The 25,762-nt window shown below is 52.4% G+C and overlaps 5 protein-coding genes and 1 pseudogene across 5 annotated transcripts; 4 read left to right on the top strand and 2 right to left on the bottom strand.

Moving 5' to 3' along the window:
- Positions 1-1,640: 1,640 nt before the first annotated feature.
- SAPIO_CDS2606 (uncharacterized protein) lies at positions 1,641-3,087 on the top strand (the record flags this gene model as incomplete). Its single annotated transcript, XM_016785581.1, has 3 exons — positions 1,641-1,720; positions 2,039-2,263; positions 2,367-3,087. 3 exons carry the CDS (start codon positions 1,641-1,643, stop codon positions 3,085-3,087), a joined length of 1,026 nt encoding a protein of 341 aa, XP_016644957.1.
- Positions 3,088-4,392: 1,305 nt separating this feature from the next.
- On the top strand, positions 4,393-5,183 carry SAPIO_CDS2605 (uncharacterized protein; the record flags this gene model as incomplete). The annotated part of the gene is made up of 5 exons (XM_016785580.1): positions 4,393-4,395; positions 4,552-4,644; positions 4,703-4,716; positions 4,896-5,066; positions 5,144-5,183. The coding sequence occupies 5 exons, from the start codon at positions 4,393-4,395 to the stop codon at positions 5,181-5,183; spliced, it is 321 nt and encodes a 106-aa protein (XP_016644956.1).
- Positions 5,184-5,519: 336 nt separating this feature from the next.
- On the bottom strand, positions 5,520-6,597 carry SAPIO_CDS2604 (uncharacterized protein; the record flags this gene model as incomplete). The annotated part of the gene is made up of 3 exons (XM_016785579.1): positions 5,520-6,091; positions 6,189-6,444; positions 6,505-6,597. 3 exons carry the CDS (start codon positions 6,595-6,597, stop codon positions 5,520-5,522), a joined length of 921 nt encoding a protein of 306 aa, XP_016644955.1.
- A 1,217-nt stretch (positions 6,598-7,814) lies between these two features.
- SAPIO_CDS2603 (uncharacterized protein) lies at positions 7,815-15,995 on the bottom strand (the record flags this gene model as incomplete). The annotated part of the gene is made up of 3 exons (XM_016785578.1): positions 7,815-11,073; positions 11,161-13,214; positions 13,299-15,995. 3 exons carry the CDS (start codon positions 15,993-15,995, stop codon positions 7,815-7,817), a joined length of 8,010 nt encoding a protein of 2,669 aa, XP_016644954.1.
- Positions 15,996-19,647: 3,652 nt separating this feature from the next.
- On the top strand, positions 19,648-20,916 carry SAPIO_CDS2602 (annotated as a pseudogene; the record flags this gene model as incomplete).
- A 2,055-nt stretch (positions 20,917-22,971) lies between these two features.
- Positions 22,972-25,436, top strand: SAPIO_CDS2601 (uncharacterized protein; the record flags this gene model as incomplete). The annotated part of the gene is made up of 7 exons (XM_016785577.1): positions 22,972-23,621; positions 23,853-23,993; positions 24,099-24,294; positions 24,421-24,774; positions 24,854-24,964; positions 25,051-25,227; positions 25,416-25,436. The coding sequence occupies 7 exons, from the start codon at positions 22,972-22,974 to the stop codon at positions 25,434-25,436; spliced, it is 1,650 nt and encodes a 549-aa protein (XP_016644953.1).
- Positions 25,437-25,762: the final 326 nt, after the last annotated feature.

The raw sequence follows: 25,762 nt of genomic DNA, 5'->3' as shown, positions 1-25,762 counted from the left end.
TTGTATGATACCTGGGATGGGAGGATATGGGCATCGAGACTGGTTTCGAAATACAGCTAATACTGGATCCTGGACTACAAGGCTACGAGAAAAAAGTGAGGAGATGAGGACCAGGGCGTTTCTAAGCGGGATTCAATATCCGCGCTTCATCTGCCGGGCTTGCTGACCGAAGGACGGATTACCAAGAAAGGCAAACGGCAAAGGACAAAGGACTCCCGGAGTCCAGAGTTTTTCGCGTTTTTGGACACGCGACGAGAGAAGGAGAGAATGGGCGCAGATGATTGGTTGGCGATGGCGGAGACTGGAGATTAGGATTGCCTGTCGCAGTGGGTAGTGGGGAGTTTGGAAGGGCGGATGTGGGTGTCGTGATGTTGTTTGGCGGGTTGGGAAAGTAAACAATGGAATTTGGAGCAGGCGACCTTGTTGGGGACCAGCTCGACTATGACACTCATTCTCGTTGAAAGATGAGGTTCATGATGATGATGCGGTTCAATGGAGAGAGCACGAAGGCGAAGGGAAGCTCCTGCCACTGGTTGTTACCGAAGTGGGGGAGAAATTTTGGATTATGTCATTCATGGAGGAGAGTCGGCGTCGCGTCACTATCTCGTGATATCACCCATTGAGAAGGAGCTTCGATGAGCCAGGAAGAAAATTGACCCAAGAAGGAGAATGCTCAAAAACAATACAGAAAGAAATCGTCGGGGGCGGGAGCGAGAAATGGGAGGGAAAACTGCGAAGCATGAATGAAGCTGGCCTCTCTCAGTCGTTGTCCGGACAGAAAGAGGAAATCAAAACAAAACATAACAACATCCAGCATAATACTTCGTAATTTGTGCAGCTATTAATGCCCACTGAGGTATCAACGTACGAAGTAGATATACTCGAATCCCCCCTCAATGCCCCCACCCGATGTATCGAAATTGCGGTGCGTGAATTGTAAATGGATGTACATAGATGTAGAAGTACAAGGACTTCATCCTCTTCAAGTCGAGCTCTTCTCTTGACTCCCACCGCTCGGCTGCCACTTGCCTCCACCCGATCGATGTCATTGCTCATGGATGCGGGCAGGTACCACATAATGAAGTACCTGTACACGTTTCAGCTACTTGTCTCGTCCCTCTTCCAAGGTTCAAGCCCAAATCTCCCTTGTTCCTTTTCCAACGTCGCCCGCTGGTCTCGGTGATGCGTTGTGTTGCTCCTCATTGCTCTTCGTTGCTCCTCATTGCTCTTCGTTGCTCCCCTTTGGCCAGGCTCTGACACCACTCCTCCCACTACTACCACCACCACCAGCCACCGACTTTATTATGCTTGCCGCCCCTCAACCCAAGACAATTGAACATTGTCTGTAACCAAGCCTCCCCCCATCAAATACACTGCATTTGATCAATCGGACTGACCATCCTCTGGCCCAAGCAAAAACATCCATCACCAAGCTTCACTGTTCAGAACACGGGAAATCCCCATATACCGCTGTTTCTCAAGCTTCATAAGCCTCTTGCCTGTCCACTTCCCTAGTCTAGCTCACCCCAAGCTTCCCACCTCACCTTTTTGCGTGTTATTTCTGTCGCATCAACAGCCACGACGCGACTCACTTTATTCGCCCAACCTGCAATACATCTTTTTCATTCTACAAACAAACAATGTCGGGCTCAAATAGCTGGCTGCGGGCGCAACGAAAGAGTGACCTCGTCGAGGTTGCCGATAATGTCGGCCTCACAAAGTAAGTTGCTCGCGCTTTTTTCTCATCTCCTTCGTTCCTTCCATTGTTTTCTTTTTCGGCTTCGGGAAATCTTCGCACCGTGTTCGCAGTTTTTGGAATGATGATGATGACGCTATTGCGCGCCTGCCCCGCGATATGCGACGAGTGGTCTGGGACAGCTGGACGCTTCCTAGGTTGCGGTTGCCATGCTGTGTGGGCGCGTTCGCGTGCGACGGGCTCTGCGCTCCGGACCGATTTTCCTTGCGCGAGCGGATTCTTGTCGCGTCGCCCGTCGACCGACAACAACAGAATGGTTTGCTAACAAGCTCTCGCGCACAGCTACGAGGGTCTGAAGAAGGCCGAGCTCGAGATCGCGCTCGACCAATATCTCTCCCAGAACTCTTCTACCTTCTCTTCCGACCCCAGGGTCGCCGGCTTCTACAACAGCCAGGCTAAGACTCGCTCCTCGCCCATCAAGAAGGAGATTGTATCGGAGGAGCCGGAGAAGCCGCTCAGAGCGACGAAGCGCCGGGTTACCAAGGCTCCCGAGGACTTTTCTACCGAGTAAGTTTCCGAATCCCTTCCTTTTTGGGCTTGCGCCTCTGCGATATCATCCATCACGGAGGAAAATGAAGGAGAGACGCGTCTTCTAACTCTTCGCGCTCAGTGACGACTCGCGCGCCGTTGTCGCTACCTCCAACGCCGTCCTCCGCACCCCCCGCGTTGCCTCACTTGCGAGCCGCATCCCCCTCCCCGCCTCGCCCGCCGACGTTGCCCAGGCTGTCGACCGTAGCACCGTTGCTGTGCGCCAGCGCGTCGCTTCCATCTACCAGGACTCGGGCGTAAACGAAGCCGCCCACGCCACGCGCGAGTCGCTGTCTACCGTCACCTCCATTCTCTTCACCGTCGCCGCTTTTGAGTTGTACTTTTTGCGCCGCGAGGTTCTCGCCGACACCTACGCCTTCACGATCCCTGCCATGTCGTTCCTCGGAACCAATGATTACCCAGTGCACATACCCGACATGTTCTTGCTCTTGACCTCGTCCTTCTGGTCGCCCACGCTGCTCTGGCTCGCCACGAGCTTGGTCATCCCTGCCACTTTTGGTTACTTCTACAACTTGTCCGTCGCGAACCAGCCCGCTCCCGGACGCGGCAGGCGCCCCTCTGCTCCCACGCCGGATTACATTGTTGATCCCCTCACTTTTAGCATCGTGAAGGCGCTGGTGTCGTACGTCGTGTACGCGCAGGGCGTCACCTTTTATGGCCTCGTGGATGAGACGAGCATTGCGAGGATCAATGGCGCATTGTATGGTGGCTGGAAGGGCGTGCTCGTAGGGAGCGCCATTACGGGGCTTACGAGTCTGTATGATGCCATCCTGAGGAAATGAAGAGAGGATTGAGAATTATTGAGCCTCTTCTCTTCCCCTCACTTTCTCATGTTATTTCCACTCATTGTCCTCGTGGCAGAAATTCATACCCGGCTGCGAGCGCAGCAAAACTCGTTTACCGTGAACCGACCGTTTCTTAGTAAGGATGGGTCTGGTTCATTATTGTTTTGCCTTTGGCTTTTTTTTAATCATTGTTCCCGCTAGACGGTTTCGTTGGGTAGGATGATTTTTTGCTCTCTACTTTTTTTCTTTCCTTCACTTTCTTGATGTGAGCCGGCGTTTTCCTGGCGTTGAGGCGTCATGGCTGGTCCGGTCGATCCCTTTTTTTTTTGTTTTGAAAAAGACAAAAAAGAGGTGCGAGAAGAGGGATGGTATTTCTAAGCACGATTGCCGTGTTCCCAGGACGACCGGGAAGTTTCGATACCGTTTGGATGAGGAAAGCGAGGGTTTAGTTTTTTTTCTTAGTGCCTGTGTTTCTCTGCCTGAGTATTTTGATATCTACTTTTTTTTACCCTTGGACCCTTTGGCTCCTCTGTTTTTGGATCCTTTGGAGAACCCAAGCCTTCTCGGGTTGGTTTCTCCCAAGCTCTTTTCTCTTTTTATACGGTGGGGTTTGCTTTGGAGAATATCCAGGTGGGAGTGTGGTGGTTGGGTGGGTTCGGATGGGATGGATGGATGGGCTTGGGAGGACTCGGGGCTTGCTTTGGTTTGCTTTTCGCGCGTGTTTATATGAGTGACGATGGAATATATTTGCTTGTTCTACGATGTTGGTTCCTTGCTGTGATCTCTCTCGACGTATTTACGCATATGTGCTCGGTTGGGTTTCCTGGGAAATTTTGAATATGCCGAACTTGAGTCGCTATTGTGAGTGTACTTCCCTAAATATTCTTAGATCGAAGTATTGCCCGAGGTGATGTTCTCCCTGCCTTCGCCTTCTCCGTCGTCCAGCACAGCTCTCATCACTTCCCGACCTCGAGGCGGCGTCTTGTGTAAGCCGCCCCCGAATGTGTCACGTGAGTATTCCCAGTGCCACCACCGCCGCAGTCTATGTGGTCCGTGCTTAAGCCCTGTGGCTCAACTCTCCCCCACCTACCACCCACCAAGAACCTGACCAATGAGGAAACCGTCTGCGTCTCTGCATTCCTTGCACCGTGCCCACAAAGCAACTAATTCGCAAAGCCCACGGCGGGAAAATCATCCACACCACCCATTTTAACTTTTGCGGATACCCTCATCTTCTTCCCTTTCTCTTTTCTCTTTTTTTTTTTTTTCGTCATCTAGTTAGCGAGAGAAAATACCGACAAAATGGTACGTTTTTTCCTTTTCTTTCGCTCCTGCGATGGAATTACGCTCTACCGAATTGCGATATGAACGACTCGAGGCGTTGGGCATTTTCATAGCGAGCCGGAAAGTTGGGAAGAGAGAGGATAGGTTTTTACTGACGAGAATTTTTGGGGGAAATAGGTCAACATTCCCAAGACGAGGAACACTTTCTGCAAGGGCAAGGACTGCCGTAGGCATACCGCCCACAAGGTCACCCAGTACAAGACTGGCAAGGTATGTCTTTCGCGAAAACGAAGAGGCGTGTGAGCATGAGCTAACTTGGTTGATATAGGCCTCCCTTTTCGCGTATGTATTCCCTTGAAACCCCGTCGACCACTTTCCTTCCGAACGATCCCCGATGTCGATCTGCAGCGAATTCGAGGGGGGCATTCTCTTTCCCAACCCAAGCTAGCTGTCGCGAGACCGGAAACATTCGAACTTTTGAAAAGAAGGGCCAGAGACTAACGAGAATCCACGAACAACAGCCAGGGTAAGCGTCGATACGACCGTAAGCAGAGCGGTTATGGTGGTCAGACCAAGCCCGTTTTCCACAAGAAGGCGAAGACCACGAAGAAGGTTGTGTTGCGATTGGAGTGCGTGAAGTGCAAGACCAAGGCCCAGCTCGCCCTCAAGCGTTGCAAGCACTTCGAGCTCGGGTACGTTTCTTCCTTCTCACCCTTATTCATTTCCCACGGAAATTCTGCTCAGGATATTAACGACTTCTTCTGTGCAGGGGTGACAAGAAGACGAAGGGTGCCGCTCTTGTGTTCTAATTGCATTTTGTCAAACGGTTTCCTCCTATTACAATTGTCGTTATCTCTCTCTCTACTACTCATGGCATATGAATCAAACGGAACGGGGATTTCTGGCGAAACTTCGAAAGAAGACACACAAAAAAGTGGTAGAATTTGGTGCTGCCCTTCCTGGTTTTCTTTTCGGTAGGGTTGGGGTTGCGGAGCCATAGGGAAATGAATTTATAACCAAAGAAAAAAAGAGAGCCCTGTTGGCTGCAACCTTTTGAACGTTCAACTATTGTTTCTGGTGTATTTTTTGGGGAAATATTTTGTCTCGGATCGATGTTGCTCACATGCTAGGTTAATACCAACGACTTAGAAACCCTCGCCTGCCATGACCGTCCGACCACCGCCGTACCATACCGTCCCAGCCCTCATCTCGAGTCCCTTCTCCTGACCAACGACCCATTCGCCGATGAACTCGCTCCGACCACTCCAGACGTCTTCCTCGAGCCAACGGTTAACTTCGTTAACGACAGCTACCCACGCTTCGCGCTGTTCCTGCGTGCCGTGGTCATCACGCGTCAGGTAGCGTCCGAGCGTTATGTGTGCCGAGGGGAGTTGGTATCGCGGTTCTGGGGGTGTAGGAGAGAACTTCTTCACGAGGTTGTAGGCGTCCTGACGGAGGTGGTGGTAGGTGTACGCATCACCGCTTTCTTCGATATCTTCGAGGTTAGAGGGGCAAGACGGATCCGGAGAGGTACGTGGTTCGCCCGCCGCTGGAAGGAAAGTGAGGGCTATGCCGGTGGCATCATACGAGACGAGGGGCTTGACGAGGCGTGAGCGGTGGGAGTAGGTGTAGTTTACGAGGGTGGAGACGTGTGGGTGCAATGGGGCTAAGAGACGTGCTATTTCTTCCGGAGTTTTGGAAAAGGCTATTTCTACGACTGTGATGTGCATGCGTTGAAGTGGCATGAGCCAAAGGTCTTTTTTGTCCTTGAGTGTCAGCAGAGGTAAGGAAAAATGAAGCTGAGGGAGACTAACGCGGGGCAGCGAGCCTGAGCTTCGCCTGGATGGCAGAGGCGAGCTTAAGGACATGTTCTGGGGGACGACCCCATAGAACGAGGCTGTTTCGCGGATCGATGGCCTGACCCGAGGCGTCTTTGCCGGTTGGAGAGAACTCGGTGAGGGAGAGGAAGTGCTCCGGGGTTACGCCGGGGAAGGAGGGTGAGAGGAAGAGGAGGGATTGCTGTGAATGGCGGTTGACCCGGTGGGTGGAGTAGGCGTGTTGTATCTCGGCCTGTGAGGGTTTAGCTTTGGGAAGATTTCAGGTGGGTCCTTGAAAAGTCGGTGGTCTTACAGGAGAGTTGTTGCATTTGGAGATGAGGTCTGAGAAGGGGTCCGGCTCTGGGGAAGACGTTGTTTGAGGCATATCGTCGTCGACTGGAGACATGTCTTGCAAATGGCTTCCTCGACTCTACCCACAGAAGTACAATGGGATAATACACTGCTCTCTGTCAGAGCAGCCACTTGAGACTGTCGGATGAACTTCTTTTGAGATGAGTCCAAGGTGAACTCCTTGGATCAGCCCGAGGTCGTTCCTACCCAGTCTTGAGATGTTGGCCACGTGATGGAGATGACCAATCAGCCTGAATATCTCCAACGTCTTCTGGGCTCGTCTTCACTTCTTCATTCCATTCCTTGTCAACAACATCTCCTCAGGTCTGGGTGGGCTCCAGGGCCAAAACTGGCTGTCCAAGCTGGCAGTCAGTTAGGGGACTTCATCAGCCTCTTTTCATCATCCTTTGACACCTTAATGAGGTCTTTATCATCCAAGATCATCATTTCCACCTTTTCATCTCCTTCAACTTCAATGGGAAAGAGATCGTGGGCAAAAAGCCTGCTCCTTTGTTGATGGAAAACACAGCAGTTCGCGTTCGAACAGTGGGGCTCATCCTCCCCCATCGCATTCGACTTCGCGTTCGCGTCCTCCCATCTTTTTCCTCCATCTCCATCCACCCCAACCACAACCCACGTTCAGTAAGTCAATGGCTAGTCCTGAAACCATCAGATATCACTGAGACAAGATCAATTACACTAACAATGATGAAGATATAGAGAAGAGAATGTGATAGCCCTTGAGCTGCTGGCAGAGAGGGTTATCTGTCAACAGGTACAGAAACCTTTCCCTTCCTAGAAGGCGACCAGAGCTGTTGTCCACCTTGTCTCTAGAGAAGGCTTAAAGTCGAAGACGAGAAATCGACCGACGAGGAGCTCCGCCGATTCCAGTGGGAGGGAGGGAGGCGGGCGGGCGAAGTACATGCCTTCGTGCAGCTCCTGTCCGCCCCGGAATCGGCGGAGTAGCAGCTTCAAATCGACGTTGGTTTTTGAAATAAGAATGACTTCAAAACGACGTATCAATTGGGGGGCAATAAACATCTAAGTATGTATAACATCTCGTCCTTCTGTCCCATCTCTTATCACTTTTCTATCCCTCATTACCTTGATATTCTTACATGCCCTTCCTATCCGTACATACCCCCCCTTACCCATACATGACATTCTTATCCGCACATGACCTTCTTATCCTTACACATGCCCTTTCACTGCTCTCTGCTGTCCATACCCCCCAGTCCTAGAATGTACCCACCGAGATACTAATGTGGCCGTTCAAAAGATATTGTCAACATCTTTCGGATCAAATGACTTTCGAAGCAACATTGAGACCTCGTTGGCGGCCAGAACCGAACTCAACGTGCTTCTCACCACCTCGGAATCACCACCCTCGTCCTCTCCAGTCGTTCCGGGAGATCCTGCCTGGATCTCCATCTCCATCTCCCCCTCAGCCGGCTGCAGTGTCCTGCCCAAATGATGCTCCAACACGTCTACATCAAGGGTGTGGGTTGTAACCAGGTCGTAGATGAAGACGTCCTTCGTCTGTCCTGGCCTGTTGCAACGACCAATTGCCTGTTTCATGACCATCTCCCATTGCCGCTGGTCACGACTGAACAGCGGGCCGACAAACACGATATGGTTCGCATTTACCAAGTTGCTGCCAGCTGATTCCGGCGCGGACAGGAGCTGAAGAAGGACATCTCCCTTGCCCCTCTGGAACCGGCGAAGCTCCTCATCTGGCTGCGCCCGGTCCGTCCTCCCTACATCGAAACCCGCTGTGCGTAGAGCGGCATCAACGGGCCCCATCTGTTCCGGGTAGGGGACAAATACAAGAACCTTCTCGTTGGCGTTCTTGGCTGCCTGGACAATATCAACCGTCTTTTGCAGTTTACCGCCCATACCTAGCGAGCTCACCGGTGTGTCACCACGACTCGTCACGAATGCGTTGCCCGGCACAGCCTCTCCCGTCAAGATGCAGTTACATTCGTCTGCCCGGCACACGGGCAACTCGCAGCTACCGTCATCCTTGGGCGGTCCCACGTCCTTCATCTCCTCCGAGCATCGCTTGCAAAGTAAGTGCCCGCAACTGGTCAGGATAAGAGCATCCTCTGGTGCCTCGATCTGTGTCACCTTGCAAACGTTGCAGAAAAGACCAGGCGGCAGCATGCTGGCCTTTCTGCGAGATGCTTTGCCCTGCTTGGTGCATTTTGGGCAGGAATCGTTTTGGCCTGAGCACGAATGGCAAAGGAGATGTTGACAGTCACAATACTCCTGTGCCTTGTCATGGGCGACGTCGCACCTTCCACACTCATGGCACCATCGACCATCGAGGACTTGCTTGGCAAGCAGTGAAATAGAGTTGAGGAACCTATATCGACGGAACGCCTCTTGGATGAGGTTTCGAGCGGCCTCTTCGACGCTCAGAGAGGTCAAGATCAAGTCGTCTAGACCCTCTTCAAGTTGCGTGCCCCGCGTCACCTTTGTCTGTCCCACAATGGGGAAGCGACATGGCACAGCAGACCCGAACTCAAAGTCCTTGTCACTAGCATTTCCTCCCTCGAATCGACAGAGGCTCTTCCGAAGGTGTTCGACAATATCACTTTGAAGTGCCTTTAGTCCGATGTTCCGGTGTTTCATCCGCAAAACTTGCAACTCGGTTTCTTGCCCCTCAGTCATCGCACGCTCTTTCTCGTTCCCACTCTCATCCAGGCTCTTGGGACGGCTAAGGAATCCGCACTCCCTTTCAATCGAATCTTGATTGTATACAACCACCCTCTCAGCAATTGTCCGATCCACCAGACCCACCGCCTTTGCTCGGAGCTCATCCATTGATAGATCTTCCAACATCTGGGAGTCTTCTCCAAGAGCATGGAAGCAGTCGCGAATGATAAGGCACAGCTCATGCTTCGACAACGACTTTATCCTCGCGAAAGGGTCCGGATACCAGTCAACAAAGTAGCTAGTCCCAGCGCCGCCGTCCCGAGCCTGCCATGTCTCGGTACTCCAGTTTTGCGGATTATCATACATCGAATCATTCTCACGTGGTCCCAAGAGGATCTTCCGAACAATGCTGGCAATCTCTAGACCCCCAAACTCCTTGACGTCTCGTGAAGAACAATGGCGGATTATCCCCACGCGGTAGGTGTCCGCCTGGTTAAACTTCGTTGAGCGGGTGGCCGCCGTCGTGGCGGGATGGGAACCGGAACCTCCGCCGTTGAGCTCGGCATCGCCTCCGTTTGCATCACCTCTCTCGGCACCACCGTCCACAATCTCTTCCGCCGGCTCGGCGAACTGATGTGCGAGCCACATAAATCGGTCGAATTGAGACTTCAAAATCCGTCCCATCTTCACATATGACGTCTTCGCTTCATCCACAATCAGATGGAGAACATCTGAAACCGTCATGTTGCCAGTATTCCGGCCTTGCAGGAGATCGCATGTCTCGCCCATTGGGAGCGCCGAAAATACTAGGAGGGTCTTGACCGATGCGTCGTACCGTTCCTGCTGCGTGAGAGACTGGAAGGCATCCGTCTTCTTTTTCAAGTTCAGAATGGCCCGCACAGCGTTGCTGCTATCGCCCGACAAGCTTAGCACGTCCCAACGAGCATCATACAGACACTGTTGCAATCGGAAGTAGTTGGCCTTCGACGTGGTTTCGCTCGGAACAAAGACGACCTTGCGAATGACTTTGTAACAGTCGCTCACAACAGCCGAATTCTGCCGCATGTACATCGATACAAACTTCTCTCCTTGCAGATGCCGCTCATGCGCGAACGCCTCCGACTTCAACTGCCGGAGTGCTCGATACTGCTCAGACGCAGACATGTCCGTGGGCGACGGGCCCTCGGTGATGGGTCCCAGGTACAGGGGCAGAGCCGGCTCCTCTCGTGCAACGTGGACGTTGATCATGGACGCCACGTCGCAAATCTTCGCTAGGCACGACATCGGGGGCGTACCAGACAGAAGCCACTTGGAGCACGCCACACTCTGGATGATGAACGCCGTAGCCAACACGTCGGAGTACGAGAACTCATCATAGATGATCCTGTCCCAGCTGTAAAACTCGAAAAGGGTCGCGCCCTTGTGCGCATACGCTGCCTGTTCTAACACCTTCTCGCGACTCGACTGCGACAGGTCGCGAATGTCGGGCAGCTTGCTCGCATTGCGGGACTTGCGGGACTGTCCGTTGCTGTCTGTGGAAGCATCCGTCGTCGACACTACGCCGCCCTTTCGACGCTTGCTCGGCGGCACGTGGTTCTTGCAGGCATCATTAAGAATTTCCTGGTTCGCCGCAACTGCTTTCAACGCTTCCTCGGCAACGTTGAAATCTTCACCACCGTTGACATGGCGTCGGTAGAGATCGCGGAGCTTATCGCAGCCTGGGAAATAAAACTCTTCAAAGTTTCTCTTGGTGTCGGGTCCGGCCATTTTAACCTGGCCAGACGCCGCGGCGAAGGTGTCTCGCGCCGAAGCCGTAAGCCGCGCGGTGGTATGCGATATCAAGACGATGTCGGCCTCTTCGAGCTTTTCTCGACTGATCTTTTTCGCCCTCGTTTTGAAGACGACCACATTCTACGTCTGGTCGCTTTGCTGAAGGAATCGCCTAATCTCAGACTCCCACTGGCCGATAATGTGATTGGGGACGACGATTAGCGTCGCTTTGAGATGCACGAGTCTGTCTCCCATCCAGCCGCGTCGCTCTTGGATGGACTCGTTGACAAGACGACGTTGTACATCGATCAAAGCTAGCGAAATAACCGTCTTTCCGTACCCGACTTGATGAGCCAAAACGCCACCCTTGGACTTATTCGGTGTCTTCGCGCGTCCGACCAGGCGGAGACCCACCGACTGCTCGATGTATTCCTCGACTTCTGTCTCCATGTACTCGTCAGGGGAATCCTCGCGTTTAATCATCCACCCAAGTGCCAGTTTCTGATCTGGTCGGAGACTCAGGTCTTCTGGGAAAGATGGGGGAGGAGGCGGAGACTTGTTGATATCGGTGTCGACGACAGGCCGAAGCTTCGTCTCGAACGGAGTAAAAGCTTTGGGCGTGTCATGGAAGTTGTGCACGAGTTCAGCAGTGCCTTGAGTCTGGCTCAAATCCCTCCGTACGCCCTTCTGAACACCTTCTCGGGGAAGATAACCGGCGGCGCGGTGAATCAAAGTCCCCAGATCTACTTTGATGTCAACCTCGAGGGTCGAGGCCTCGGAAGCACTGACCGAAATGGATACGGTAGTTGGTCGGTCATTGATGCGGTTCTCAAATTGCTCACAATGTTTTGCATCTGAAATAATCTCAACGACTTTGTCTTGCACGTTCCTGATTCGGTGGACAGCCGGCGTGACTGGAACACAATCACCACAGAGATCCGTGCCGAGGAGAACAGACCCCGGATGACCGCCCCCCTGAGGAAGACAGATTAGAGCAAATCTAATCGTTCGAAGTAAAGCATCTCTGTCGCGCTGTCGAACGGGGCAAGGGCTCGAAGAGTCGACGAACATGCCTTCGCCGTTACCGGAACTATCCCGCCACAAAGCGGCATAGAATGAATTCGGGAACGGGAAGTCTGCCAGAGGGATCTTGAGATGCACCCATGTCTCCGCTTTATTACACTGATGATCCTTAACGTGTTGCCACATGCCGTCGCCGACGTGGACCTCGGGGAGTTTTGCGATCGAGTTGATTGATGTTGGCAAGGCTCTGGCCAGATCCTTAGATGCAGCAACACTAGCCCAGTATCCTGGGTACTCGCACCTCAGGCCACTATGCGGACGATTTTCTCCAATCACCTGCGGAATGGTGGCTGGATTAATCATACGTTCCCATTTTGATCGACAAGGACGATACTCTTTATCGAAATAGAGAAGGACGTCGCGGTTCTCAAAGTCATGCAGCATCCGATTCGTCTTCGCAATGACCCATCGATCGTTGAGGCCGTGGCATTCCTTATCGGGATCAAGGAAGTGGTAGAGCCCGCTCCTCTTCTGAACATACAGAAGAGAATGGGACGTCCCGCAGTGCTCGGTGAGCGTGTACGCGTCACCGAGAAGCTGAACCACATTGTCGAAAGCCTGGCCTTGTGAAACCACGTTGCCGGCGTGGTCAGCCATTGACACGAGATCGTACTTAATGCCGTCAAGGCGCTCAATACCCGGGTGAACATTGACGATGACCGTGTGTTTGTCGTCGACCCAGAGACGCCAATCCTCCTCACGGGGAATGACCATCGAATCGGGGTTCTTGAGGACAGCCCTCATTACGTTGTACTCGGGATCCTGAAGGTACCCGAGTTTCTTGGAGATGATGCAACCTTCAACATCCAGATACACATTCCACGTAAGCGAGTCCTCGTCGATTGAGATGTCGACGTGAGAGCGAGCAGAATGGTATCGAGCGGTCAAAACTTGCCCGACGTGGAATTCCTTGAAGTAATATGTCGTGTTCGCACAGCAGACATCGAAGGCTTCTTTGGCGCGATCGGAGAGATACACGTCGCCGAAATCTTCGAGTGCAGGAACTCGAATACCGACTCCGCCCCGCGACGTCAAGGTGAAAGTAGGCGGGAAGTATTTCGTGACGCGCGACAACGTCTCCGCCTCGCTGAACAATTTAAAATTGATCGGAAAATCCACAAAGTTGTGCAAGGGATTTCCCAAGCACTTGCTGCATCGGAACTGTTTGCAGTCTTGACAGAATTTGAGGCCACGCGCGCGGTTCCGAATGCTCAAACCGTCGCAGGGACAATAAGAACGACATACCCTGTGGAGCAGGAACAAATGGCTCAATTTGATGTTGTTCAGGACAGACGAATCCCAGTTTTCGTACATCTCTTTAGTAACGTTCTTGATCACTGCACTGGGTCGCGCGGTGCCCTCTTCCTTCACGGTGCCCTCTTCGTCCACGGTGCCCTCGTCGTCCACGGTGCCCTCTTTGCGCAGGGTGCCCTCTTTGCGCAGGGTTTCCGAGAAGCTGTTCGCCTTCTCCTGGAGACCATAATCCGTACCGATGCAAGCGTTGTGCTCCGCGAGAAGTAACGCCAGGATAACACAGCCAACGACAGATGTCGTCATGGCATTTCCTGCGAGGTCACGCCAGTCCTTATCGCACTCGGTCGACGGCACGAGTTTGTCCGACTCGATGCCCTGAAGGCGGAGTGCCTCCAATCCGACGAGCATCCGACCCTGGCTGGTGATGAAAGGCAGGCCGTTGGGAGTGAGACAGGGAGATTGTCCTACTTGACCAGGGCTGCGATCGACGTTCTGCGACAAGTCGATAATATGATTCTTGAAACGGAAATCAAAATTATGAGCGATGTCGATCATCATTCGCAGTTGGACAATGTCCAAAAGGTCACAAACCCTCGGTCCCTGGCGTTGAATCAGCGTTTTGTGCGACAAATCGTACGGTTTGCATGCTCCACGCGCATCGAGGCGTGTATACTGGTGGACGTCACGAGGAAGACCGTATTGCTTGCGGGCGTGATTGTGTCTCATCTGGCACATGGTTGCCTTAACGGTCGGCTCTCTGCTGGCTCCTCGTTCAATCGGGATGAGGTTCTCGCGAACGGTCCGATCGCCATATCGAAGAAGAAGATTGCGCAGCGGGATGCGAGCAGTCGATTCAGCTTGGCCGATGAGGGTCTCCCAGGTTTCGCAGATTTTCGACGCACGTTCTTCGCCGTAATGGCGTTTGTCCACGGCGACCAGATAGCCTCTTTGGCGTGTATGCGGCACGCCATAGTTCGCGGAATCGAGCTTGACGTGCATCGCCGAATAACCAATCATGGGAAACCACACATTAACAATGTCATGCCAAGGGGATTGATTAACATTCTCCATGACGGCCAGCTTGGGCCGGGCCTTGTTCACGTACGCTAGCGATGCAAGGAAAGTCGTGGCGGATTCGCCAGTCGCATCCTTGGCCTCGTTCATAAACGCCTCGAAATCGATTCCATCGTCGTCGAGCCTGGTGTTGTATCGGGCCGTCAAAGCGCCTAAGTCCTTGTTCTTCTTGGAATTGAGAGAAGAAAAGTCCACACAGGACGATCCGACGACGACGACATCTACCTTGGTGGGCACGTCGGCCGGGAAACCGGCGGCAGTGGTGGCCTTGTCGTTTCCGGCGAACTCGACGACGTCGCGGAAGATGTGGCCCTTAGGCTTGATGTTTCGTCGGATGAAGGCCTGCTTGATGGGTTCGATCTCAACGCTGAAGAGGTGCTTGTGTGAAAGGGACTTGTTGTGGCCGAGGGCGTATCCGGCCTCTTGGAAGAGTTTGAGGGCGATGATGGGAGCGTCGGTGCCGGAGCACAGGGTGCCAATGGTGAAGTGACGCCCGCCGGTCGCGAGGATGTCCTTGAATCCGAGATCCAACAATCCATTGAAAAGAAAGACGAATAGCTCGGGGATGGAAGTGGCGATTTTCAAGTGTTTGTCTTCGGATTCTTTGGGCTCTTGCTCGTTCGCCTGCGCTTCTTCGTCACCGTCGGCGTCGTCGTCGGCGTCCTTTGCCTTTTTGGCCTTTCCTCGCTTGGTCGCTGCCTTGGAAGTCTTCGCCCTCTTGGCCGCCGGCTTTCCGGTTGTTGTTGCCTTTGCAGGCCTCTTAGCCGTCGACCTCGCAGGCCTCTTCGCCGCCGCTGTCTTCGCAGGCTTCTTGGCCGCGACCGTCGTCTTCCTCTGCCTCTTCTTCGTGGAGGGTTGAGCACCGTTACCAGCATCAGCGGTAGCCGCAGGTTGGGGGTTGGGCGGATCGACATCCATCGCGTCGCCGTCACCGAGAACCTGAGAAGCGGTAGTTGTGTTGTCGACCGCAGTGGGAGCGGATGGTTGCGGCGTGTTGGCAGGGTGGGGAGGAGGGGAACAGGGGAGGGGGAGGAAGAACGAAGAGGAAGGAGGAGGGACGTTGTTGGAAGGGGTGGATGGGATGGTGTGAGGATTGGTGGGGGGGGTGGGAATAGCTGGAGTGGTGATGGGCTGGGGAGTAGGGGGAGGCTCGTGTGCTGCGGGATAGGCCTGAAGGCGACCGGAGCTGAGCAGTTGGGGGGTAAGGTTGTCGTAGGATGCAACGCCCATCAATCCCAAATAGTCAAAGTCAATTGGATATTCATCTGGGGACTGGCTTGCACCAGAATCCACACCAGGAACGACAGGATGATCGTTCGGCGGCTGGTCAATGGCAGGAGGGATACCTGTGGCTAGACCGTGACCCACTGCAGAATGCTGCCAGTCAGCGAATCTGGGGGTGCCACTGTTGCTCGCGCTCGGCATTGCATTCTGAGTGGGATGCTGGGGGTGGGCGTGGTTCTGACGTCGTTGAGAAATGACCCGAGGCTGTTCGTCATAAAGTTCTCCATCGGGAATCGTATCGAAGGTCTCGCGGTTGGAAATTCCCGAAGGAGCACTACGACCAGGACAGTTCTGGCCCGTGTCCTCGAAAGGCGAGCCTTCGCCCGACATCTTGAGAAGAGATTCCTAACGAGTCGGGAGTTGGCTTGGGATGAGCCCAGAGGGCGGAAATGGCAGGAATGCTGTTCTTTTTCCTGTCGATTCTTCTTTTTCGTTAGTACTACTAACCACAAAAGAAAGTTGAACCTGTCTGAGGCAGGGGTCTCAAATGAGGGCCCGATGCCACATCCAAGCGACTTGCGTCCAGGAGCGTATGCTCGATGAAGCGGAACGGCTGCTCGACAGGGGGGAAACGATGCAAGGACGAAAGAAAGAATGAAACAATAATACCATACCTGAGACAGGGTAAACTGAGTTTGCTGGTGCGAACCAGAAGATGTTGGATGATGAAGTTCGATGAAGTACGATGAAGTACGATGAAGGGTGATGAAGGCGGAATGAAGTTGGTTTGATTTGGGGGGAAAGAGGAAGAAGTTTTCGTGAAGTGGTGGTGGCCTCGAGGGGACTTTATGTGTGTCCAGAAGTGACGCGTCAGGGTTACTGATTCTACGGCACGCGCAAGAAACAAACACGTTACCGGAGCTGAGACTTCCCTTTACGAAAATCTAAAGGGTTTTCTATTCTGATTATTGAAGGGAACTCGTGCTGAAACGCCGAGTCATTCGAGGAGGGAGGAATGGACTGGAGGATCCTATGGGCTTTGTTGGGCTCCTTCCCGTCAGGGGACATCATGAGGAATCGTGGAGGGGGAACTCTGAGCGCGGGGGGTGGGTGAAGGACGGGGATGGCCTCTTTCTCATCTGTGAGGCGCAAGAGGGGGTTCAGTTGGAGACGAAGATGCAAGAGCTGGACTGTGGTCGTGGTTGTGGTCACTTTGGACTTACAGCTTATCAGGCCGGTGAAGACTTGCTGTCTTGTCTGAAATGGCAGCAGCAGGGATTCACCAAAGTCCAGCTAACATGAGGCTACAGTTGTGCTTTCTCAGATATCATTCAGATTGTCCTTCACTTGAGAAGCTAGCTTTGCTTTGGAGAGAGGTGGAAAGGAGCCAGCAAGAGGGAACAGGGTCTGTCGTTGTCTGAAGGACTTGGACGGCTGTGAACTCTGGTAGCAGCTTTTGAGAGCATTATTATTACAGGTGAGTTGACTCTTTATGTCCTCTGCTTCTGCTTTATTATTACTAAATTGACATCCTTTTTTGTTCATTTGTTTCTTGTCTTTGCTTGTGCTTTTTCACTTTGTGGTAAGGCTTCGAGTTGGGAATGGGCGAGAAACATGTTTTGGACTTACAGTTTCTGTGGGATACTAGTCATGGCCGAAACAGTCATAGATAACTTTGCCTTGACATGTCCTTTAGCAGAATTGGGCACAGAAGTTTGTTAGAGTCTGTCTCGGCGGGATATGGCCACGGACAAGATAGGACTGGAGCTACCGCTTCACTTTGGACGGAGAGGGAGGTTACACTACATTAAATGGGGTCGTTTACGATATCATAATACGTGTGTAACGAGTCAAGTTCACCAGTTCACCACGTTGGATTAAATACAGAGACTGGGTCCCCTTGTAGTGGCGGAGAAGGGTCGTTTGTTATTATCGGTGATTCTTGTAGTCTGGATTGCCTAGTACAATTGTCCATGATAGACAACCATCTATCAGTCCTGAATCTTCATCACTTCCTCCGTGGCGAAAGCGAAATGATTGTCTCCAACGATTATCTCCACCATGGCATTGTGTCCATAGGCGATGGGACGACTTCGCTTATAGGGAGGACGGGTCGAAATAGATGTAGTCTTTGGGCCTTCGAATCTAAGCTGTATTATTTCCTGGAGTTGTATGTCAGGAAAATGTTTAGAGTCACTCAAGGAGCCCAGTGTCTACTTCTCTGCCACCTCCCGGCCTTCAACATATCATCAGCCTATCCCCTCCCTCAAACTTCGTAGGGGGTCGTAAAACACCATAATGAGAAGCAACTACCTTCTGGGTTTCCTCAAAGGCTTCGCGCAGAACTGTGCCAACACAGACCGGGGAAGTGGGTGTTGGTCCGTTCAACGTAAAATACGACGATGAAGGAAACTTCTAATTGCCAGGAGAGGAAGCTAGCTGACCATTCGACTCTCCGGAGCCGCTTGGCAAAGTACGGAAATAGCTCGAGTGAGCCCGCTTCGGGAATTAGAATTTACAAGCAGGGGCGGCTGGACGTCCAGCCGCCCCTGATCCCTGAAGCCTTGCATAGCAAGCCCAGCATGAGGGGGGGGGAACAGGATTCCAATTTCCATTTAAAGATTAGTGTCTCGGTGTCTTTTAAAGCTGTCCTAACTTTAATATTGCTTTTTCTATCTTGTTCTCTTCTCTCTTGTCTTCTTCTTTTGTTTCTTGGATTTCGTTTTCTTCTCTTTTGTTCTTCTTCTTCGTTTTTATTTCCTTTTTTGGTCTTTGAATTGTGTTCTTTTCCATTTTCTTATTATTTAGAGCCCAGCCCACCCGATTCTAATATCAAGAAAGATGTGTTCCCCGAGATAAATACCTGAGGATACCTTTGTCACGCAGGGAGTTTTTCAACTCCAAAGGCTTCTTATCTTCCCAGCCGAGCGAGCGAGCGATCCGTAAGCCTGAGGAAGTTCAGATACCATGCCTAATTCGTTCCACTTTGTGACTTCTTCAACACCACGAGCAAGACGCATACCAGATGAGGAGTGGGAGGACCATCGTCTGGAAATATGCGAGCTATACTCAAAACTGACACTCGACGAAGTCATCAACACGATGAGCAACAAACACGGGTTTAAAGCAAAGTACATTCCTCCCTGCCCATGTCAAACACCCCCCAGGGATCCAGCAAGCTAATTTGAGGCGGGGCAGTAAAAAGCAGTATGTCTATCGCCTAGGAAAATGGGGAATAGTAAAGAATGGTTCGGTTCAGGCTATGCAGACTACGGAGTCAGCGTTCGATATTGTCGAACATCAGGTTCTGAAGCAGGTCCGAACCAGCTTGGATGCTGTTCGTGGTGGTGCATCCATCCCGGTTAAGCGAGAATTATCTAGTTGCGAGAGTGCTTCCGGTTCTGCATCGCGCGCCATCCGCCCATGCACAAAGAGGACAAAGCTAGGAGCAATGCCTGGCAAAGATTATCCGCCGGCTAGCAACGACACCGCAGTCGCTACCCCTGAGTTGTGTTCCATCACCCTTTCATCTACCTCGGTCCCCAGTCCGCCGCCGGAGTCAGTCCATCTCCCTGACCTACTTATGTCTCGTGAGAAAATCGTGGATGGGTTTCCCCGAATTACAGGGCAGGCAAAGGAAACAGAAGTAACCTCCGCAGATACACCAACAGCTCGGCCCACAGGGAATTGGTTGGGAAAGGCGGCTGTATCACGGGGATTTCCAGGAGACGAGATATTGGCTGGGCTTTCGACACGATTCACCGGCTCAGAATTAGGAGAGTGCTGTTCAACACTTGACGAAGACATCGTTCTTCTGGGCAGACCTCGCCAAACAATCGCCTGTGACCAGCCGCTCGATACTTTGTCCGCGGGCGAAATTGCGATTCTGAAACGTGCAGCTGATTATCTCGCCGTGATTCATCATAAGTCGGAAGCATTCGATCTCTATAGACTGGTGCTGGAGTGGCATCAGTCCCGATCTGATCCGCCGGATCCGGATCGGGATGTCAGCCACTACCATCTTTTAACCCAGTTAGCACACATGGCACACCTCCCAGATCACTTTGCCATTGTCCGACCTATTCTCCTTGGGGAGCTACATAAGTACCAGGAATTGCCAGTTACCGATCAACAATCTTCCATCTACCGATTTATCCTCGGTAAGTTTCTCGCTTTACTGTCGAAGAAACAATCGGGGGTCAATAATGAGAGATGTCGCCGTGCGCAAACCCTAGAGCAGCAAATGGCGACGCAGTCTTCCATGACCCACGACGATCGAGAAAGCCTTCCCCAGTTGTTGGAAGTGGTCTTGCCGAAGGAGGATAGGTCGTTGGACCTTATTTACTTCTTCAACGTCATCTTGGCATACCCCACCTCTTCATCTGACATGGTTTCCGCTGTGAATGACGTGTCCGCTCCCCTCGAATTGCCCTTGACTATCCCGGGGAACACTGACACACTTGAGGATCTTGTGCTAACACATGTACCTGGTCCGTTTGAGCTTGAAATCGGAGGTCGTAGCAGTAAAATGCTCAACCCGTGCGTCCGCTCCTGCATAGATTGGTGTGAGAAGCAGCTCAGCCGGATTTACCATGAACCCTTCAAAGCCAATGTCAAACCTCTCAAAGCTAACGCCACGCTACTCGAAAGGTTGAGTGGTAGAGCTGATGCGGCTGTCCCAGGCTTTACAGACTTTGGAGTCCTTTGGGAACTTTGGAATACGTCAGGAACGCGAGAGGAGGTATGGATGACGCAGGCTGAGAAGCGAATGGGCATCACGTCTACTGAACTTCTCTTCCTAATCTGCATGACCATGAGGGAGTTGCGCAAGAAATCATCCGCAACTCAAGCAGACGTAGCGCGAATATTGCAGGCTACATCGGATGAGTTAATCGCACGACACGTTTTCAGACAATACTTGAACAGAACCATGTTGGTTACACGGCCAGGAGAGTTGGCCACGCCTAGAGAGGCAGACTTTCTCCGTATGGAGTTTGTGCTTGGAGTTAAGCTCTCCGGGTTGTCCGTCACTAGGTCTCGCATTCCCGTTGTCCCCACGGCCTCCTTAGCACCTATCGCCCGCTCAACCTTGGAAACGGTTGCTTTGTTGAGCTCACTCGGTTCGTCCGCCCCTTCCCTCGCAAGTTTCAAAATGGCCGGCGAGGCTATGAACCGACAACTTCGTCGCTCGGGCCAATTTTCAGCGCCGTCGGTAAATGCAGCCATGGCTTCAGCAAGTGGCGAATTTCCGATTCCCAGTATTAGCGAGCTCAGCGACCTTTTTGGCGAGATGATGAGTCGGAGCACTTAGACGGATGAAGGAACCAGGATATAACGTCGGGGGTTAAACTTGGAATCTGCCCTTGAGAGGAACTTCCACTCGGAGACTGGAGTTTGTTCATTGCTATTCTTTTTGAGGTGATGGGGTGTTACGAGGCAATCATGGGTTAGCTACCTCTGCAGCCGACAACGTGTCAGACTTATTACGCGGCAGACCTGGATTCCTTTGCTTGTGTTTACCACTGATATAAGTAATGTTAGTGTGTTGTAGACTTCTTCAGAGACGGATAGGTTGGTTTGCAAATTCCCACGCAGCATGAATACTCGAATCTCGTCTCGTATCAGTTGATCAATTTGACCGTGGATCTATTTAGTACTTTTTTGTTAGGGGATGGGCTCGACCCTCTCGGAATGCTTGTGTTTCTCGGCCGTAGGATTGAATAGTCCTGTTTGTTCAGGTTGGGGGCTGACCTTCTCGTCGCCATCGTCGCCGTCGTCGCGTCTATCATGCCGCTGGCGTCCATCGTTGCAGCGCCTCAGGTTTTGCTCTCGTCTTTGATGGAAATAAGTGGAAACAAAGTAGAACCTCTGGAAATGGTACTTGCCTGTAACGGGAAAACGCGTCAGGCTTGGCCGTAGGGGATACCAAAAAAATACGGCTGACTATTTTTATTGTCCTCTCCCGCTTTCGGTTTTTCGTTTTTTACCTGGCGTATTTGCCTGCGATGCGGGGGCGTGGGTAGTTCCTTCCCTCCTCATCCTCGGGTTCTTGGGAGATGGACGCTGCTCCTCCTCCTACGAAGCAAGAGAGTGGCCGCCAGCCCATGGGCCGTGGTGAGTTGATCCCCGGCACCTGGCTTTATGGTCCAGACGCTGACGGATGAGTGTTCAAGGTTCAAGGCTCTGCTGCCGTCGTTGCCTCACGATTCGCGCTCTCTCGCGTGATATATATCAACGCAGATCGCCGTACGGGTCTTGCCTTTCGATTCTGTCAAGTATGCCTGGTACATCGCGAGGTCTTGCCGCCGAAAACTCTGGCTGTAGCTCACCTCTCCAACCACAGCGGGAAGAGGGACTTCTATTCCTCCAAAGGACAGGCAGCGAGGTCTTCTTCGGTAGGTCGTTCGTCCGTCACCTTTGTCTGGTGCTGGAACTTCTTTATAGGCAATCTCTGATGTCTCGTGAGTTTATATCCTGGCGCGTTGCTCGGTCATGTCCGCTTTTGAGACAGCGGGGCCGGGTCAATGGCTTGTCTCGTACGAAGAGGAAAGGGCGCAACTTGAGGACGGAGTGCTAGCGCCGCCGCTGTGAGGTTTGCCCCTGTGAGGTTTATATTGTTCGGGCCACCTTCCCCTCTTGGCTGGTTCAGTCTCGTCGTGTATACCACCCTCGTCCATGCATCGATTCGTTTTTTTCGACGTACAGCGGAAGTTACGTTTAATCACCGGAGGCAATCACGGTCATGAGATGAGCAGAGGCTTGCTTCTATTTTCGGCGAAGCAAAAAATCAAGGGACAATGCCAGATGTTGAATGCACAGAAAACACCTTCCTGCGGGTGATCGAGCCGCCTGTCCACGGGGCGCTGTTGGCCATGGTCTGACAGGATACCAGAGCTGTTCCACGCGGACAGCTGGGGGGATGCTGCGGGGACCCTCGGCCCTGGAGTATCGACCGGGGCAAGGGGAAGAGATGCACTCAACCTTGGAGGATAGGCTCCCTCTCTGTAGCGGCGAAAGGAGATCCCAACGATAACGGAATTGACCATTGGTGAGCTTAGCGAATAACGACTTCCCAAAACGATCGTTGGTGCAATAGATAGGAGGTGTGATTGTTTTTCTGGGGTACATCAGGACCTGGAGTTTCTGATCAGCGATCCATGGACCAGGGTTTCTTTGTTATGATCAGGGATTTGGAGAGCAGGCTGCAGCTGAATTTGGATTCAGGTGTGGCTGAGTCGAACAAATGTTGGGCAGGGCTGCCACGCCTAGCTAGAAACACGAATGATGAAGACAGAAATCTCCTAACAAAAACCTGAGAAGCCAAATCCAGGAAACGAGAGATCCGAAAGCCCAGAGCCGCGGCAACATGGCGAATCCGGAAGATCTCGTCGCCGTTGTGGAACAACTCGTCCAACGAGTCGCCTCTCTGACCGACAAACTTGGGGAAACAAACAAGCAGCTACAGAGCCTCGCAGAAGGCTCCGGCTCATCGAGGAGTGCACCGACGGAACCTTACGCGATCCCGAAAGGCTTCTTCATCGAGTCAGACGTACGTCTGCGGAGAATTGTGACTACGCAACACGACGTAGATGTGGTTCGTAAACGTCTCGAACTTCATGGGTCCCTGCGCTGCAAAGTGATCACCATCCTCGACGCGCCAGTCTTGGTCCTTGACCACTTCGGTTCTAGGATCCAATTTCCATATCCGCGTGGCCAGATACCGCTGCGCGGCACTGCTGTCCCCGAATTTTCAAAAGACCAGCTAAGATCTCTTCTTGAAGAGGAGCTTGCCCAATGGCCCTGGCAGCATGCGGCTGACTATTTCCTGCCGAGGGCGCAAAGAAAAACGCGCTTGTTGGTGGATAGGAGCCCCAGCTCCCATCCACTCCTCAAGAAGCAATCTCACTGGTTTACTCAGAATTCGCAGGGGGTAATTCGTCGGCGAGGGCGTGAAGAACTGTCCTCCAGCGTCTCTTCCAGAGGATCATTGCAACCATCTCCGTCTAGGGATTTCCAGTACGGTTAAACCTTTCCCCGGACTCATCTCCAAAGACGTTTTCTTTTAACGATGACTAGTGTCTTCGGAATTTATGCTGGCATTATACCATTCAACGACTTTCCAAGTCTCTCGGCCCTTGTCACCCTCCCCGAAGTCACGGTCGAATCCAGGGGGATTTCCCGGGCACACCCATTTCTGGAACAATTCTTGGATTTGTCATTGGCCAAGCTTTGGTATCAATCATACAGGCACCCGGACGGTATAGGGAACGTCTTTGTGTTGGACCACCATTCTCGCTGCTTCCAGGTTGCGTTCTATGAACCTGAGACCTGGGAAGACTTAAACCTGGCCGAATTGCGCCAGCTCCGCGGATTCTTGTTGAATCGCAGGTATGGGTGTTTCCCTGGTAGACCTTGGTTCAAAGAATCCTTCGTGTCCGTCCAGTGCAAATTTTCGAGGGTATTCGGCCAACCAAATATCCTTCCAGACTTCAGGATCGTCGTCCTGACGGAAAACCACCTTGTTATAGACACCGAACACCTACAAGAGCCCAAGGACGGCCCGGTAGTCGTCAAAGGGTTCGCGGCGGGTATTCACCTGTTCCAACTTGTCGTCTACAAGTCGATAGAGCATTGGTTTGAGGGATGGGAAGGCTGCTTATGGTGGCTGGACAAAGAATGCGGCATCAAGGTGAGTCTGAGCCCTCCTGTTCATGTCGTTGGCTGCGGTGACCTGGATTTTCTCTCTCTCCCCCCCCCCCCCCCCCCCCCCCCGGTCCTGATAGATTTTACCTTCGAACCTGACGACATAATTCAGGTCAAGGATACATTGGACGAGGGCAAGATGGAGGGTTTAATGTTCGACCAGTCATTCCAGCTATCAAAGAAATATTTTCTTAGCCTCCAGAACCTTCGCATCTTCCGGGGAGAGGTCCCGAATCAGCGAAAATCAATCGAAGCTATGGCCAAGGATTTCTCAGACGATATTTGGATTAGAGATAAGTTGCTAGGTCTTCCAGAGATGAGCCTCGAGCATCCGTTCCTGGCCGAGGAAATCCGTACCTTGCAAGCGAACATGAATGTCATTGTGGCCTATCACGGCGAATTAGAGAGGAAGCTTCTGGAGAGAATTGCCGCCAAGGCCGAAGAGATCGAGGGACTCCGCGATGCGGTCAGTGAAACGAGACAATTTACCCTGTGTTTCCATTCCCGGGCATCTTGAACAGGACAGGACTGACTTCGGTCTCCAGCTCTTCAATGCCACAGCGCTCCGTGAAGCCTCCGAATCCTCGAAAATGGGCCGATACATATTCGCCTTTACCGTCGCCACTATCATCTACCTCCCTCCCAGCTTTATTGCCGTAAGTTCCTTTTTTGTCCCCCCCCTTCACGTCGGTTCTCGAGAGAGAAAAGCAGGCCCTAACAGTTTGGTAACGTTTGTTAAAAGACGGTGTTCGGGACCGACCTGTTTCATGAAGAGGTTGTCGGAGACACCATCGCCAAGTTTAGGAACGCAACCATCACCTTGTCTCTTGGCACCTATGTCATTGCCTTTCTCGCCCTCTGGGGTGTTTATAAGATGCACGCCGTGGAACCCTTTCTTAAACGGAGAAGAGATCTCTTGGTAGGTAAGGCGCAGCGCTGGAAGAGACGAGCTGCCGATTTATTTTACCGCGGAGGGAGAAAGGACAATGGAAGTTTCCTAGATGTATGAGTCGCATTAAGCGGCCGACGGGTTCGGTACGAGAGCGTCCATGCGGCTCTGGAGAAATTATCTGACGCTTGGTTCGTCGCTGTCATTTAACACCACAGACCAAGCCATTGGAGGCCTAGTCGAGAGGCTTTCCCAGCGAGAATCACATCTCTTTTCAAGATCGTTAGTGTGATTCAATGCGGACAAACACCACCTCGCCACGAAGCGTAAAGACTACGAATGTCCGTCTTCTAATACCAGCGTTAACCAAGTTATAAAGGCCCTCACTGTCTGTCCTAGGCCATACATTTCCAAATCTACCGGGTGAATTTCTTTCTCGCCTACGAACCTCTTCGCCGAGAGGGTTTTGGAGATATAAAGTACGCCGGAGTGCCATTTGGTACGGATCACGCTGAGGGCGCCTTTACCCCTAAGCCGCTGTCACCTGTCGACGTTTAGCTCCAAG

The sequence above is a fragment of the Scedosporium apiospermum genome (genome assembly GCF_000732125.1).
Source record: "Scedosporium apiospermum strain IHEM 14462 chromosome Unknown SEQ_SAPIO_0086, whole genome shotgun sequence".
Taxonomy (NCBI): Eukaryota; Fungi; Ascomycota; class Sordariomycetes; order Microascales; family Microascaceae; genus Scedosporium; species Scedosporium apiospermum.
This window is presented reverse-complemented; position numbering and strand designations above follow the sequence as displayed.